Source organism: Pelodiscus sinensis, chromosome 2, assembly GCF_052426305.1.
Source record: "Pelodiscus sinensis isolate ZL-2025 chromosome 2, ASM5242630v1, whole genome shotgun sequence".
NCBI lineage: Eukaryota > Metazoa > Chordata > Testudines > Trionychidae > Pelodiscus > Pelodiscus sinensis.
In genome coordinates, this window is record NC_143053.1 from 44,120,001 (window position 1) to 44,137,684 (window position 17,684).

The 17,684-nt window shown below is 38.7% G+C and overlaps 1 protein-coding gene across 8 annotated transcripts in view; it reads left to right on the plus strand.

The window, feature by feature from the left end:
* The window catches only part of RUNX1T1 (RUNX1 partner transcriptional co-repressor 1), a 141,693-nt gene that overhangs the window by 94,165 nt on the left and 29,844 nt on the right, over positions 1 to 17,684 (plus strand). For all 8 annotated transcript variants that reach the window (XM_075920393.2, XM_075920396.2, XM_089776207.1 and 5 more), the window contains 4 exons: positions 1,725 to 1,906; positions 9,665 to 9,915; positions 12,445 to 12,530; positions 13,130 to 13,328. In XM_075920393.2, coding sequence (XP_075776508.1) covers positions 1,725 to 1,906; positions 9,665 to 9,915; positions 12,445 to 12,530; positions 13,130 to 13,328 — 718 coding nt within the window. The remainder of the gene's footprint in view (positions 1 to 1,724; positions 1,907 to 9,664; positions 9,916 to 12,444; positions 12,531 to 13,129; positions 13,329 to 17,684) is intronic.

Below are 17,684 nucleotides of genomic sequence, written 5' to 3' on the forward strand. Positions count from 1 at the left end.
GTTTCCCACTTTTCTTATCTGTAAAATGGGGTTGTTGCTATATTCCTGCCTCAGATGGGTGTTTTGGGAGTTAATTTACATTTTTACAATACTGAAGATGAAAAGCACTATGTAATTATATAGCACTATTGTAATTCTGAACCTACAATTTCTTCAGAATTTTATATATTTAATTTTATAATTCTCTTTGCATGGTTAGTTTCACTGTCTCCCACCATTAAGTGAGACAGCTAGCTGGACTAATTTTATTGCATGTTTGTGAGGAACTCTTAAAGCCCTCTCTTCCCACAGCTCAGTTGTGGTGGTTGTCATGGTCAGCCAAAAATTGGAATGACATCTACTAGATTATAGTTATAAAAGGTACTGTGAACTTTTAGAGGCCTAAAGGTGTATCGCAATATCTTTCTGACTATCTTGAAGTGGTAGCACTGGCTGTTTTTTCCAGTGTCAAATTATGTTTCTAAGTATATGTCTACACAGCAAAAAATTAACCTGCAGCAGCAAGTCTCAGAGCCTGGGTCGACTGACTAAAAATAGCTAAAAATAGCAGTGTAGCCTGTGAGTGTAGCCTGTGAGATTGTAGTATCTCAGAACCTGGGCTCCAGCCCAAGCTCAGATGTCTACACTGCTATTTTTAGCTCCATAGCCAAAACCCCATATACCTGAGTCAGTTGACCCAGGCTCTGAGATTTGCTGCTGCTTTTGTTTTTGTTGGTTCTTGCAGAGTAGCTACAGCCTTAGTCTCTGAGAATAGCATTATTATTTTTGTTAAATGCAGAAAGGCTGTAGCGAGATTTGTGATTATGGTCCATACTCATTTTTTTTGCCATGTGTACATTTTTGATCACTAAGATATGGTAATTGGTGTTTGGTGTCATCTCATTTAACTAAGATGGCAAAGCATTATTTTCTTATAATCTCTCTCTCATGTGTTTGAAACTTTCAAAAAAAATTTGGGATGAAGTGTTCTGTATTTGGTCTATCTCAAAAGGTTAATTTCTTTGTAAAGATGAAAGCCATTTATGATTTAAAAATAGTTTTTCATGTAAAAATATTTCATAGTAGTAGTTAATTGTTTAAAAGTTAAAAGAAGTTAGAATCCACAAGATGTATCTGTCTCATTGCACATTTACGTCACACTAACATTTTTAAAATTTGTTCAAATGTTTTAAGATTGCATATGTATCTGAGATTGTAAAATATGTATAGTATTTGATAACTGCTGTAATATGTAATTACAGAACTAAATACTGTAGCTAATGCGTAAACATGTGCCGAGTTAGAATAGAGTATTGAACGTCCTTAAGACACAAAAATGAAAGTTAGTATTTTGCAGTCTGAATATTACATGGACATAGGGGAGTAGTTTTGCATGGAAAGTGTACTGCTGTTTAGGAACACAAATATTATATCATAACAAAAAAGGAGACTAAGTGCTACGCCTGAAGATTTTTTTTCTTGTAGTATTTTCAGTTTTGTTTTATGCTTCAGCAAATAAACTCTTCACTCTCACGTGTGCACACACATATCTCAACCATGACTCAACCCTCTAATGAAGCTATATGGTTTAGCACATCTAACTAAAATAAATATCACTTAAGAAGAGTGAAATAGACTCATCCCAGAGTGAGCTTTTCATTGATTTCTAATTTTGCTACTTCATCTTTGTGAAACTGCCTGAGAGCTGTTCAGCTGCTCCCTTCATTTCTGAAACACTCTTACAGGCCAATCTGCCCCTGCTGCAGCGGGAGCTCCTGCACTGTGCAAGGCTGGCCAAGCAGAACCCCGCCCAGTACCTCGCTCAGCATGAACAGCTGCTTCTGGATGCCAGCACCACCTCACCTGTTGATTCCTCAGAGCTGCTTCTCGATGTGAACGAAAACGGGAAGAGGCGAACTCCAGACAGGTGAGAGGGCCAGATGTCTAGTACTTGGCAATTGTGAACATGTTTTGGGATGCATCATGAGCATGCTGATGTCTATTACAATTAGAGTGGTATAGGATGCTCCATTTCATTCCACTAAACTTGTGCTGAGGCTTCCAAGATACATATGTGTCAGGTACAGCTGAATAATGGGCAAATTGTACTTGGACATGTTAAATTGACATGAGGCAATGAGCCTCTGTTGCGTGTCAGGGCAGAATTTGGCCATACGTAATTAGGAATAATACAGAACTGATCATGGCACTATCACTAACCATTTGGTTCATAATGTTTGTGTGCAGCTTAAAGTGATTAGCAGATCATTCCTACTTTATATGAGAATCTGTCTGTATTTGGTTTTTGGCTGAGAAAATATTAAATATGGGAAGTTGGCTAAGCACCCATACTGGGGAATATAATTAAAGCACTCATGATCTTGAATACAAATGTGATTAGCACATCTACATGCAATACCCAAATCTGTAATAAGAAAATACTAGAGAACTACATATATTAGGTCACAGAGCTGTAGTGCTACATGCACATCAGGGAGTCTGATGTTATCCTGATAAACACAGGAAAAAAGAGACTGCTTCAGAATGCAATCAGATCTTGAATTCCTTATTCAGTTGTTAGGTTTTGCATAGCAGATATGTAAGGATATATATTTACTGTTTCTTTAATCTGTAAAAGGAAGTTAGGTGCACTGTGGGACTAGAGATGATTTTAGATGGAAGCCATATGGAGAAGCAGAGAGAGAATCAGAGTGGCTTTAGGAACAAGGGGTGATACTGTTTTCCCTTATTCTTATCCTTATCACTATTAGAAGATAGCGACTTTTGATTTTTTTAACTGTTGTCCCATGACATAGTGTCAGATGTTTGGTTTCTTTCTGAATCTGCATAAATATTCTGCTCAGTAGATCTAAATAGTGGATTTTGGCTAGTTTTGCTTGCCACTGGCAGTACCAAGTTGGCAACTTTAATAAAGCCATTTAGAAGATATTGCATTATGCGTCAGTGGCAACCTAAAAACCCAAAGGGAAAACAAGATTCTTTGAAGCCTGCAGGGAGTGCAAAATTTTATGGATGACATTTTAGTTCACAAGCAGTCATTGGAAGAACATAACATAAGGAAGAACAGGTCAGAAGTCAGATGAGGCTGCTAGACTGTAATGAAATAGCAGATATTTGAGCATATGTGAATGTGAGAAGTTCACATGATATGTGCTAGCTCTTGAAAATGTCAAGTTAGTCTTTCCTCAAGACACTCTTGCCACTCATGAACAGTAAAAATCTAGATAAGGTTCCCTTAGATGGCAAAGAATGCTCCTGTATTTGACATATTAGTTGGTTGCAGAGTGTGCTAGGGAAATCCTTTGATCTAGGTGACACCTTATTTAAAGTCCTATTGACCACCAAGATTTTCCAGAGGCTGAAGATGATTACGTGAATGCCATTTTTGAGTGTCATCTTTGTTACGTTTCCCACACAAGTTTGAGCAGACTGAAATAACCACAAATGTTAAATCACAGTAGTATACTGTTTCCAAGAGAGGTGGCCTGGTTAATTATCAGAAGTCCAACATATGACTGTTGCAAAGAGAGGAAATTGCCACAGCTTAAAATCCAGTTACCTATGGTAATTATATCCTAGTCACTCAGTCTTTGCAGGACAACATTTTGAGAAATTATAACGGTTGGAAAAGGAAAGTCTCACAAAATGATGGGCGTTAACCCAAATCCCAGTTCATTTGATTCTTGAATAAGAGACACAACTTTAAAAGATCTCTCATATCCACAGGACACTGCCCAATAGGTATTGTGTAAGTGGAGGAAATGGCACTAGACCTGACTAACTAAGACAAGGGTCACACATCCATGGATCCCTTGAATAATTTTCTTGGTAGAAATTAAGGTTTTCCTTTGATCCATATGACAACAAATCAGAAGATGTCTTTTGACATTCCTCTCTTTTAGGCACTCTAGAACCAATAGCCTGTCACATTGAGCCACAGTTTCCCAGTGCTGAATTCCAAGCTTTTGTGTTGTGTACATTTTCATATACATTACTTTCAGCTCTCACTATTCACAAGGGCATGAACTGGTGGGGAGGGTAGTGCAGGTTGCTGAGAGAATTCTATTATCAAAAAATATCATATAAGCTTTGCTGAGATACTAGGCAGTGTCTCACACCAGTCCATGGCCCAATCCTAACCCCTTGTTAATAAATTGACAGATCAAAACACCACAAATGATCCTCCTTAAGGAATAAGAAACTGAGTCACTACAAATTTTAAAAACCACTTTCTGCTTCTCCACTGGAATGCCAACCTAAGCTTAATAAAGAGGACTCTGTTTTGGAATATTAAACAATGTAGTGGACATAGCTGCACCTAGACTTCTTGCATGATCAAGGAACTCAGAATGGAAGAAAGAGGCAACAGTTTCAGCTCAATCAAACCCAGAGGAGTTGTCATGTGACCCTAATAATGATGTCACATCAAACAGTAAAGTGAGAGAACCCTGTGTAGAAAAGTCTTCAATCTACTGAACAGAAGTCTGCATCATTTGAAATTTGATAATGCAAGTGAATCTACCAGATAAAACCTTCCTCAGAGTTAAAACATGGCAGCAGATCTATCTCAGTGGTGAACCAATGACTTCTCTTGCTCCATAACTTATTGAATTATTAAAGATTATTTATCAGGGGTAGGAGAAATACATGAGGATATGTGTACTGTTTGTTTAAATCTTCGTGTGTGTGTGTGTGTGTGTGTGTGTGTGTGTGTGTGTGTGTGTGTGTGTAAAATATGTCACGAATGTTAGGTATCTTAACTGTAGGCTTAAATGTCATTACCACTCTGCTGACAGTATATATATATGGGTATAGGAAGATAAAAGGCAGTGATTTTTCCAGGGAAGCTAAGAACATTGGCCAGATTCTGAATTAGGAATGTAAGCAAGTAGTCGAGTGGACTACTTCCCCACCCCCCACTTGCTGCCTCTTTTAGAAACAGCAAGGGGGTGGGAAGCAGGAGCCTGTGCTACGGGGAGCTGGCTTAAAAGCTGATTCCCGCTAGCACTGTCTCTGCGATGCTTCCTGCCCTCCCGCCAATGTTGGTGCCTCTATCAGAGGCAGCAGTGTGGCGAGGATGGGGCAAGGGAGGCCGTGGCAAAGCAGCCTCTGCCTGCGGCGGGCCCAGGCTCATTGCGGGCAGAGGCTGCTCTGGCAGCAGCCCTTGTCTGTGACAGCCCAGGCTGGCCACTGGCAGAATCTGCTCCAGCAGCAGTCCTGGTCCATGGGGGGTCCCATCTCTCTGCTGCGACCCGCCATGGACAGGGGCTGCTGGACTCAGTGTGAGCTGGGTCTCAGTAGGGTTGCCAGGTGTCCAGTTTTGACCTGTACAGTCCAATATTTGAGTTTTCTGTTCAGGAAACAAATTGAGAAAATATAACTGAGAAAATATAAATGTCCAGTATTTTCTAAATAAGATGCAATGTAGATTGTGATGTAATGTCAGGTGTGTCTGGTATTTTTGGTGAAACCATCTGGCAACCTTAGGTCCGAGCAAGCCCGGCTCATGCCAGGTTTGGGAGCTACCCCCCGCTGCATCTCTGTAGTTTAAATGAAATAAGAGCCAGGTGTGCAAGCTGAGGAAGCCTTCCCTTATCTACTAATTGTGTAGTCGATAAAAATTTTTTATCAACTGCACAATTAGTGGATTACCCTCCTTCTAACAGCCTTATTCTGAATCATATAATGTGCTCATTGTTCCTGCTGAAGTCAATTGGACATGGTTTTGCACATTTTTCCTCTTCTTTCCCATTCCCTTCTAAACTTGGTACTTGTATGTGTATATACAGCATATATTTACAATGAAACAGCTAATGATGCTTGTATGCTCTAACTCAGATTCCAGTAGAGGTGATACACAGAAGTAGGAAGAAAAATAGAGAGGGAGTGTTCATTGTGTATATGCACACTTGTATGTCTTAGGGTTTTTAATATAGCTAAGAAAATTTATCCAGTTACAGCAACATTTTTCCTTGTATAATTTCTGCATCTTGTTTGCATATGCATTTCCATCTCTGGTTATTTTTCTGCAGACACATATCTACTGTATGTGAGGTTTTATGGAGCACTGTGACAGCAGAGCTTTGTGTTTTACTGAATGTTTTCTTGGTGCATATGGTCTGACATGGCTGAGCAGCCACGGTGAGATTTTGGAGTCTATTAAACTAGCTCATTAAAAAGATCAATCTGTTTCTGTAATAACACTGGGAGCCATCAGTCACTGCAAGAGAGAAAAAACTGACACCTGAGGAGGCAACACATTTTGATAATTTGTTCATGACATGTCACGAACAAAGTGTTTGCTCTCTCTTGTTTCTAACTTTTTGGGCTTATATCCTGCTGTCATAAGACTAAAAAAGTTGGACTAAAAACTTTTTTAAATTAATGAATGTTTTGCCTTAAAATTCTACATAATTTTAAATGAATTAACTGTGTAAATTTGCTGCTGTTTAGAGAGAAATTAATCCTGTTTTGAGGCTAACCTAAAAGACCATTATTGTGCTGTATAGAAGCATGCCACCTAGTAGCTATATGTTTGAGAGACACAACAAGTACATGTAAAATTATTAGGCCAAAAAAAAAATAGATAAAAATAATTCTAAGTGGAAAAATGTATGCCAGCAAATGATACATGTCTGGGGGAGGGAGGGCTGAGAGACAGACAGTTTTGTTGGTGAGAGCAGTCATGACAAGTTTTGTAGAGCATGAGAGAGCGTTTTGGAGAAATTCCCTCCTATCGAGGTAATGCCCCCATGGCTATGTCTAGACTACATGGCTCCTTTGACGGAGCCATGTAAAATAGTTTATTAGGCATAGTCAAAGAAGTGCAGATTTAAATAATCCCCTCTTCATTAAAATAAAAATGGCCACCACGCTGTACCGACAGTCAGCTGATCTGGCACAGCGCGGCAGTCTAGACGTGGCGCAGTCGACAAAGGAAGCCTTTGACTCTGTTAGGTGCACTGCCAGGAATTGAGGGTCTTTTTCTGCCATCTCAGTTAATGAGAGTGGTGGAGGATGCTCAGCACCTCTTTGACAATGAACCTTGCAAGACATATGAAAAGTTTAGGAATCTTCTTTGAGCAAAATCTTACAGGTTCTTTAATTCAGTTCATCTCCTGAGTTGTGTCATGAAGCACTTCCTCAGTATGATGGTTCTACGTGACAAGTAAATATACATATGATTGTTTATATGTTCACCCCGGCTGTGGATATATAACCTCTTATCAGAAAATTAATTTGATAGATATAGGCACAAAATAGATTTTTTCCAGTAGATCATTATCACTCATTCAGTCATCAAACTTTTATATGTAAATATTAGCCTAAATGAAAGCATTTTGCAGAAATGAAGATTGAACAACTCACATCCGCTGGATAACGTTATTTTCATAAATTGCATTTACTATTTTGTACCAATCAATAAAATTAATTTGCCATCCAGGGCAGTCGTATGCTTTTGTGTTTTCCTGCTCAGGAAACCATCTAGACTTCACAGTTGTTTGAAATGAAATAGTCTTACTGTATATTTGATTGTTTGTTTTCAACAGTTCTTGATTAGAAGTAACAGTCAATCGCAGTTGTAACTGCACAGCCCTTAATCTCAATAAAACATTAGTCCAAATGCAAAATGTCTTTCAGCATGAATATGTACAGTTACAAAAACCTAATTTCCTGAAACAGGGGATCTCCCCTTTCCCTCAAATTTTGTTTTTTTTTTCTCCCTCTACATTGACACATATATAAGGGCAACAACTGTAGAAAAAAACAGAACCTCTACAGTGTCTGACATTTCATCTTCCTTAGACGTTATCATTCTAACCTTGGCATGCAAAAACAAATTTTGAGAATGCGTTCAAAAGTGTACCCATAGTTTGATTGGTGCATACAAAAATCTGCATACTTTCATGCAAATATGTACTTGCAGATGAAAATATCATAATTGGATTTGAGTAGGTGCATGTCTGAGGTTCTGCATGCAGCCAAATGTAAAATATGTAGGTATGTTCTTGGAGAGCACTCAAAAAGTGTTGCTATCCAGTGGAGTTTACAGGAACAGATTACAGCAATTTAATGTAACCTTGGCACTCATGAGGGTCACATCTCAGTCCCGTCCCATTTCTTATCCTTTGTCCTTCCAGAACACAGTGTACACTCATTTTAACTGTTTACTTTCTTACTCATTCATTCTAACAGATGCCCTAAAGTACCTGGCAAAAGATCTTCTCCCCTTTGCTATTAATGGGTGATTGAGGCCTCTACTCACCTCTGCAATTGTTTTTGGCACTAGTGGTTGTGTATGTAGTTTGTGGAAAGACTATTTTCACTCCCAGCAACATAGCAAAACCCATCTCTTCATTTCCTGTCGCTAACTGTTGCAGCACTTGAAAATGAGATTCTTCTTATCCCTCCCCTAGTGGGCTTTGATCCAGCCTTGTTGCTACCTTGAGCTGAGCACCTGCACTGCTCTCTGTCCCTTTCCTTGTCCCCTGCCCACTTCCCTCTCAAGTAGGCTGTTCATGCCTGCCTGTGACACTGTCCAGTCCTGCTCCATAAAGCAGTGCAGGGGAAAGAGTATTGTAGGCTGGAGAGGAAGGATGCACATGCTCCTAGGTCCCTGCACACTTCACCTCCACACTTAGCTCATCTCTGTGTCTCCCATTCCCTAGTTTGGGAGAATAAAAAGTACAGGCTGTGCTGCCACTGAGTCACTTTCCTGTTACATTCCTTATCTGCATAGGCAGGACACAGGCTAGCTTGGCAACCTCTCTCTGCAGGAGCCAGCAAACCTTGCAGTAGCTGATTGAGACAACTATTTAGGTGCCTGCCAGATTCCAGCTTGATACCCATGAGGCTACAGGTTCCTTAGGTAACAGGAGCACCCAAAGGGTTCCAGCTCAAGAAGATTTTCTGAACCATCAGGGGACAAAGGCAACTAGGGGGTATCTCTGCAGTTTATAATCATCAACTATCACGTGTTGATGTAAAATATAATCACACCAGTGCCACAAAGTTCAGTTCATTTAATGAGCATCAACCACGAGCAGCCTCAAAATGGGATTAACTTCTCTCTGATCACATTGTTAATTCCCTGGTGGGAAAGGATCCTGAGAGCAAAGATTCAGAATGCTAAGACATATACCCGAGGGACCATGTGCTGCCCTTTGGAGGAAAACATTTCTTAAGTTGTAGATTTCCCTAGATCTCTGCATGCAACAACTAAGGCAGGACATTTCCATCAGCATATCATCTTTTTTTTTCAAATCAGACTTGACTACCAATGGTGTTTTCTTTTGCATTTATTTAAAAATTAAAATTGCTTGGCCACTTGCTTAACACCTGAATACATTACAATTTGTACTGATACCCACATATTCAAAGCCTGATCTCAGTGAATATTGCTTTAATTTTATGTTTACAAGAAGTATATTTATGTTCTGTAGGGAGAATTATTCTACCAACATCTTTTAGGCTGTAACCAAGATATTGAAAGTGAGCAAATGTATCTTTATAAATATTGATTGATTAAACTGTTCTATGTAATGTTCCTCCAACCTCACCCCCAAAGTCATGCAGCATAAATGGCAGATAACTGTATGTATCTGAACATTAGCCAGCCCTGTTCAAATCATGACAAAAAACGTTCCTATACTTTATTTTTCAGAACCAAAGAAAACGGCTTTGACAGAGAGCCTTTGCACTCAGAGCATCCAAGCAAGCGGCCCTGCACTATTAGCCCAGGCCAGCGGTACAGTCCAAATAATGGCTTATCTTACCAGCCCAATGGTCTGCCTCACCCCACCCCGCCTCCACCTCAGCATTATCGTTTGGATGATATGGCCATTGCCCACCACTACAGGGACTCATACAGACACCCCAACCACAGGGACCTCAGGGACAGAAACAGACCTATGGGTAAGGAACTATGAGAAACTTTATGCATGTTCCTTCCTCCTTTCTTTCTTTCCTTCCTTCCTCTCTGATGATGGGTCTATGGCCTGATATGTAGTTAATGCTTTTAATAACTTGATGAATGTTAGAAAAAACTGTGATTTGAATTCCACACCCACACAGGAGAGTAAGGATGAGTAAGAGGCATCTCTTTCACACTGGTATTGACAACATGGACCCTGGAGTAAATGAGTAGAGGAATGGAGTCTTGTCTTTCACCGTATTGCATGTATACAATTGCCAGGTCGCCGGTATTGGCCTGTACAATCTGGTATCTGTGGTCGGTGTCCCGTAAAACAACCCAGAAAATACCGGACATGTAAAATGTCCGGGATTTTCTGTTTAGCTCAACCAATTTTTCCCCCGCTGTGTTCGGTATTTTTTGTGAAAGTATCTGGCAGCCCTAATCGCACACCTTTGATATCCAGCATAGCTGAGCTATCAGATGGGGTGTCTTGATTTACTGCTGATAAAGACCAGAGATAAATTATTATCCCATGGAGCAATGGAGTAATAGAAGGAATTGCTCCCCATAATGATGTCTCCAAGTCACAATGCTCCCTGGGACCATCTTTGCCTGTGGTATTGCTCTCACACCACACCCTTCTCCAGACTATGCTTAAAGCACTCTTCAGTTCACTCTGGTTTTGTTGTACTTCAGTTTGCATGCGCCAATCTTACGCAAAATATATACCAAAGTGCTTTTTATTCAGGGTTGGTGTAAAGAATTCAAGCAGCAATTACAGAGACCTTGAGGTAGGGGAGATGGGGGGAGGGCTGAGGGTTAAAACTTCAAGTGAAATGTCTTTCAAGTTAGTAGCTGTCCCTTTAGCTAAAATTTAGGAATCCAAACTGTGGACAGTTCTGGGGATGTGAAATGGTTAACGGATGAGCCAGGGTCATTGGTAATGTGCACTGTTACACACATATCCCCCACCCTCACACTGTATCAGAGGCAGCAGCATGGGGAGGGGGACAGGTGGGCGCTGGTGTGTGTGGGGAGTAGGCTTTTAAGATGGTTTTTAAGTCGGCTCCCCACACATCTGGATTCCCATGGAGCCAGCTTCCCCCATCCCCACACACACACACCCATGTGTAACTGCTGAAATGTTCAGTGGTTATATGATTACTTAACTACATGCATTTTAACATCCCTACAAAGTCATTGGAGCATATTAAAACCGAAAAAGGTAGCTTTCATTGTTGCTTCACTGCATACTTGGAACATGTTCTTTATGCACAGTAAATCTTTACTTAGAATTTTCTATGGTTATTTAACTATGTGTGAAGAGATGAACCTTTAATGAATCTGCATTGACAGACTCTGTCATAATCAGTAGTAATTGTGTTTAGTGGTCTTACATTTGGTCTGTGCGTACTATTTATATTTTTTCAGTCTTCTGTGTTAAGCAAGTATCATATAAAATATTTATTTAACCATTTAACTTTTTTTTACAGTTTTTACAGGACTTGGGAGTTTCATATAGTAAATAATACATTGTTATGTCAGTTATTGTAAGTTTTTTCTTTTCAACTAATCCAAAGATGGAAAGGTGGTTTTTTTTAACTTAAAAACAGTCTGGTAATATGTGAACATATTGAGAACTTGGACCAAATAATATTAAGCCAAGTATCAGCAAAGATTTATTCTGTTAATATATTTTACAGTTTCATTTTTAATGTACTTTACTAGAATACGAATTTCTTAATTTTAGAACTTGGATCAATTTCTTAATAACTGACATAAAACTCCTGTCCTTCCTTATGTCTTTCATGTTCAGACTAATTTTTAAATGTTAATATATTGATGCAGAACTTAGCCTACATAAAAAGAAAAAAATCAACAGCAAATCACGCATTTTAAAGTATATATGAAAATAAAGTAATTTAAACAAAGAGTAGAACTAAAACTACTATTGATTTTCACATTGTAGCCTTGTTTGATATTGTGCATATGACCAAAAAATCTCTACAGATCTGCCTTTGTGCCAGAAGATAATGTTAATAATTTCTACATTTTTTGTAACATTATTAAGTTACCCATAATTTCTAGATTGCCCAATTCTACAAGAGGTCTATTCAGAGAATTAAAATGAACTAGTGTTTGTATGTGGAACACTTTTCAGCATCAGAACTTTCATGGAGTGAAATGTTTAATTTAAGTGTCTTGTTCTAAATCTGTGTTTACTGATTGTTTTTCATGGGAGCAAAGATTTGTTTTTCCTGGGTAGTGGGCACATGATAATGAGTAAATATTCCTAGTCCTTTGCTTTCATCTGTGCTTAAATATTACTGGAAAGGCCAATACACTTTAAATAATATATATGTGTATTTAGTATGTGTCTGCATGCATGAACTTCATACGAAAATTGTGTGGGTTTATGTAATGGATGAGATTTGAGAATACCATGATTCAACAGACAGATAATGAAAGAGTAAGAGAGGTTTTCTAGATGAGTCCTTTAATGTAATTATCTTTTCCACTTTTGGCAGGGTTGCATGGCACACGGCAAGAAGAAATGATTGACCACAGGCTAACAGACAGAGAATGGGCAGAAGAATGGAAACACCTTGACCATGTAAAATATTAATTATTTTTTGTGTATACATGTCTGAGTAGACCCAGCATGACTTTAGAAAGTAACTTACAATATTGAGAACTGGTATTGCATAGTTTAAGTTTATTATTTTTTCTCTAATTGCCCATATTATAGACAAATTTGAAAACACTGATGACTGAGCTACTGTGCTTAGTTCTACAATGGGATACTTCTTTTGCTACTCTGGGTCCAAACACCTGTTTTAAAATCCCAACTGCTCATATGAGAAGCTAATGGGAAACTGGATGCTGAGGATTGAACACTGGGTCCAGGACACTTCCCACTTACCCACTTTATCGGTGCCCTGAAAACGGAAGTTTTCTTCTTGCTCTTAATTAAATCTTATAACTGTTGAATGATTTGTAGGTTTATCTAGGAAGTACAGTTATGCAAGAGGGAATTATGTTCGAATATTTCTTATTTTTATTTACAATGACAGGGAGATAATCCTTCTCCCTTGAAATCCTGGCATTTGAAGTAAGAAAATGAATGAAAATTCACAAGTTTTCTGTGGAGAAACAATATATCATCATCAAATATTGTTTTGGCTCCTCCCTTCCCTTTGCCCCTACTAATAGCTGTTAAACTGCATCATGGACATGGTGGAAAAAACAAGGCGATCTCTCACTGTACTACGGCGATGTCAAGAAGCAGACCGTGAAGAGCTTAATTACTGGATACGGCGGTACAGTGATGCAGAGGATTTAAAAAAAAGTGGTAGCAGCAGCAGCCATTCCAGACAGCAGAGTCCAGTGAATCCAGATCCAGTTCCATTAGGTACAGTATTTTCTTCCATTATCGGGCCCATGCTAAATTTAGCCAAGCCCCTGTTCCTGACTTCCTTGCAGTTATTACAGCTGAAGCTCATATTTGTTCTTCTCATTTGTTTTTTTCTTACTACCAATAAAATGTTCCTTTTCACTGAAGATTAAGAACTAAATGGAGATTTAACTCCCTGATAGCCCTGTTTTCATCTTTTTGTGATAATCACCAGTTTTCCTTCCGTTCACAAATGTACATAGGTGGAGTAGCTGGGAGACAGAATGCAAATTTGAATTTGGTGAAGTAATAAGATGAACACTGTTTGACTCCCCACCCTCAACAATTAAAGCAAAAGATAGGTACTTCTTGACTGTTACTATTAAAAGACCAAGAAAAATCAAAATGAACTTGATTGAGTGAATTCTACTGTGTATAATGGCACACCTTGGGAAACATCTGTTCTTAGCAAACAGACTTATACAGAAACTTTGAACCTGTATTTACATTCAATTTGAGAAAGCTGACAGACGAGAAATTTCCAAATGTACTTAAAAATCTTAGTACTTCTCCATAGACTCTGGGCTAGAGACACAAAGGGACTTAAAGCATTATGACACAGCATCACAATGCCTTACTTTTAAGTGCCTTGAAAATTGCTGGGACTCACAAAGCCTGAGGGAAGTGCTCAGGCTTACCATACAATGACTGGAACGAGACAGGTGTCTCAGGATGGGACTCAGAAAAGCCAGCACACTGAGTGAGGATCCATCTAAGCTAGCCAATGAGAGGAGCCCAGGAAAGGGGTGTATCAGGGAATTCAGTGCCTGAGTCCAAGCTGAACAGAAGCACCTATCTCTGCTTGGAATTCTCAGTAGCGAGACCTCTCCTAAAATCAGGCATCTAAGGTGTTTCTTGAAGGAAGCCTGGGAGAGGGTATTCCTGGGTTTTCCAAGTCTTGATTGAGTGACCTAACTTCTGGTATACAGTTCTTCTCATGCTGTTATGCTCTCCCACTCTCACACACCCACACCACAAAGATTCTAATTACTCATCTAAAGTAAAATGGCTTCAATAGGAGAGGCTGAGGGATCCCCACATCAGAATATCCCTTAACCCCTAGTTCTTTCTGAGTATGGCAATTTTTTTCAGATTAAAAAAAAAAGATGTTTTTCCCGGCTTTTTCAAAATTAAGTGTTTTAAGATTTTTTTCATAATGATATTTAGTAAGCAAGCTGTCATTTCAAATTTCTGTTTCGTTTTGGAAGTGTTTAAATACAATTCAATCAAAATTGTTTGGTTTAATGTTTTAACGAGAAACGGATTTTTTTTTTCAGTTTTCATTCCAAACTAAACATATTTCTGAATTTGTCCACTGAGCCAAAAAAACAGTGAATGGTGATGGAAACTATAAAATATATGCTAATAATCCATGCTCAGAATGATTTACCACTTCAGTATTTAGTATAATATTTAGTGTCCCTTGGTAACAAGAAATTTTAAGGAGGCTCATTTGAGCCAGTAGGGTCTTTGAATGGTATCATTGGATTAGCTAATTAGTATAGTCTCTTTGGACAACTTTCTCACAAATACTCTTTTGGTGACAGTTTCTGTGAATCATGGGAGGGAATCTAAATAAAGAAGATGACTAATGTAGAGATAAGTATGTCAGCCAAAATGCCCACCATGCTGGCAAGCCCCTGAAATTGCTCCTTGTTTGCAGGAAAATACTTAGGGTATGTCTACACTAACCCCCTAGTTTGATCTAGGAAGGCTAATGTAGGCATTTGAAGTTGCAAATGAAGCCCGGGATTTAAATATCTCGGGCTTTATTTGCATATTCCCATCCAGTCCCCATTTTGAAATTCCACTAACCCGAAGTAACTGCCCGCGGCTCCACGTGGCAGTGAAATGGCAATTCGAACTAAGGACTTAGTTCGAATTGCCGTTTCACTGCCACGTGTAGCCGCAGGTAGTTACTTCGGGCTAGTGGAATTTCAAAATGGCGACCGGATGGGAACATGCAAATAAAGCCCGGGATATTTAAATCCCAGGCTTCATTTGCAACTTTGAATGCCTACATTAGCCTCCCTAGTTCGAACTAGGGGGCTAGTGTAGACATACCCTCAGAGACATGGTTTATGGAGCTCATCTCCAACAAACTTGTAATGTAGAACTATTAAGTTTTGAGCTATGCTGGGAAGAAGATTTTGCATGTGAATTACCTTTTGAAACCAGGAAGGATGTAGTGTGTTCATAATCCCTCCATAAACTGAAACAGCAGATTGGTCCTTGACTATTAGAAAATGCTGATATTAACAAGAGAGTAAATCTTTTAAGTGAAGTACTTGTAATAAGAAAAAAGTTTGCATTTTCCATGTTCAGAGCTGAGAAATACACAGGACTAGATGATGTGTATGGAGTATCATCACTTATTTGCATACTTGACACTGGTTGTTCCTGGAAACAACTGGGTTTATTTGTATAAAAGCCACAGTGCATAGCATAGTCCATTGAATTTGATGCCCAAATTACCTCTGTAGTGGTGAAGGATACAGATATAACTGATTAGAATTGAGTCCATTTCACTTAACTATATCCATTCCAGTTAGCTTGATTTAAAAAAAGTTATTTGCTGTGTTTATGTATCAGTAATTTGTAATGCTTCAGTGATATAGTATTCATTTCAATCACAGGACCCTGACAGGAGATGTTTATATATCTGACACTCAGGGCACCAGATACTTGCCTTTTTTAAAAAAAGGAAATACAATAATTACATTATCTTAAATCTGGAAGTGTCTTAGTAGACTACAGTTCTCTGGAAGGTTAACAAAATATGAACTTTAGAAGTGCAGTTTCATGGAAACAGCACTGGTGATCCCTAAGGCAGTGTTTTGTTTTATTTATGAGGGATGGGAGAGAAAGTAAGTGGAAAAAATTGCTCCAAAGTTTTAATTAGAGCCCTGTCAGCTATAAATATTGCTCTTTTTGTGTGTGAATTCTACATTTCAATAATTTCCCTTTGTGGTTTTTTTTAAATGAGATAATCCATCCTTTAAAAAGTACCTATTTGTTATCTCCAACAGGAAAGAAAAAGTGTCATGTGGACACACTGTGTCAGTGTATCTTTTTCTTTAAGATTAAAATGGCACCATCGTAGTAAAACGGTATGCATTGTAATCAGTGTGAACAAAATACTTTTGAGGTTTATAGTTCTGTCATTAAAAATTTGCTCTGGACTGAAATTTAGCTTCCATGGTCTTTGTCCAGGAGCAGTTAAAGAAAAGTCTGATCACTTAGAAACCTGTAAGTCTCTCTACAATGGAAGAAAAATATTGTGCTCCTTTTAATCTGGTTTCTATATGAATTTTTATTTGTTCAGTTTGAGAGTCCATTTTTTATTAACAAAACCAAAAAATCAGGTAAATATTTGAAAATCTCACATTTCATATTTACTGTTACTTTATTGTTAATGGTTTTAAACTGCTATAAACTGTTATAAGTTAAAAACTCACCATTCTGTGAATAGTACATAAATGTGTAAAACTAAGATACGAGAGTTACATTTCCTTTAGTACTAAATGTTATACGTTTATAAAAGTTTAAAAATGATTCAGACATATCTTATGTTCAGTATTCACAGGATGAACTGGTAGTAATGTATCAAGTGAATAATTGCCTACGTACTCCAGTTTGTGATCTTCCTCCTCCTAACAACAAATAAGTATACTGTAATAGACACAATGGTAGAAGTTAACCACAAAGGCTTTGTGAATTATAAATAAGACCTGTAACCTTATTGTGTGAATATATGGAGGCAAACTCCAGAAGGTTCTGAGGTGAAGTTTCCGAAATTTGTCTAAACCTCTGTTATAAGATGAAGTTTGAAATCTCCCAAGAGTCTCCGTTACATAGAATCATAGTGTCATAGAGCTGGAAGAGACCTTAGAAGGCCATCAAGTCCAGTCCCTTGCCCAAGGCAGGACCAATCCTAATTAAATCAGCCCAGCCTCGGCTTTGTCAAGCCGATACTTAAACACCTCTAGGAATGGCGACTCCAATACTTCTCTAGGTAACCCATTCCAGTGCTTCACCACCCTCCTAGTGAAATAGTTTTTCCTAATATCCACACTGGACCTCTCCCACCGCAACTTGAGACCATTGTTCCTTGTTCTGTCATCCATCACTACTGTGAACAGCCTTTCTCCAGCCTCTTTGGAACCCCCCTTCCTGAAGGTCATATGCTCCAGCCCCCTAATCATTTTGGTTGCCCTCCGCTGGACCCTTTCCAATGCATCCACATCCTTCCTGTAATTGGGGCCCCAGAACTGGACACAATAGTCCAGATGTGGTCTCATCTGGAGTAACATG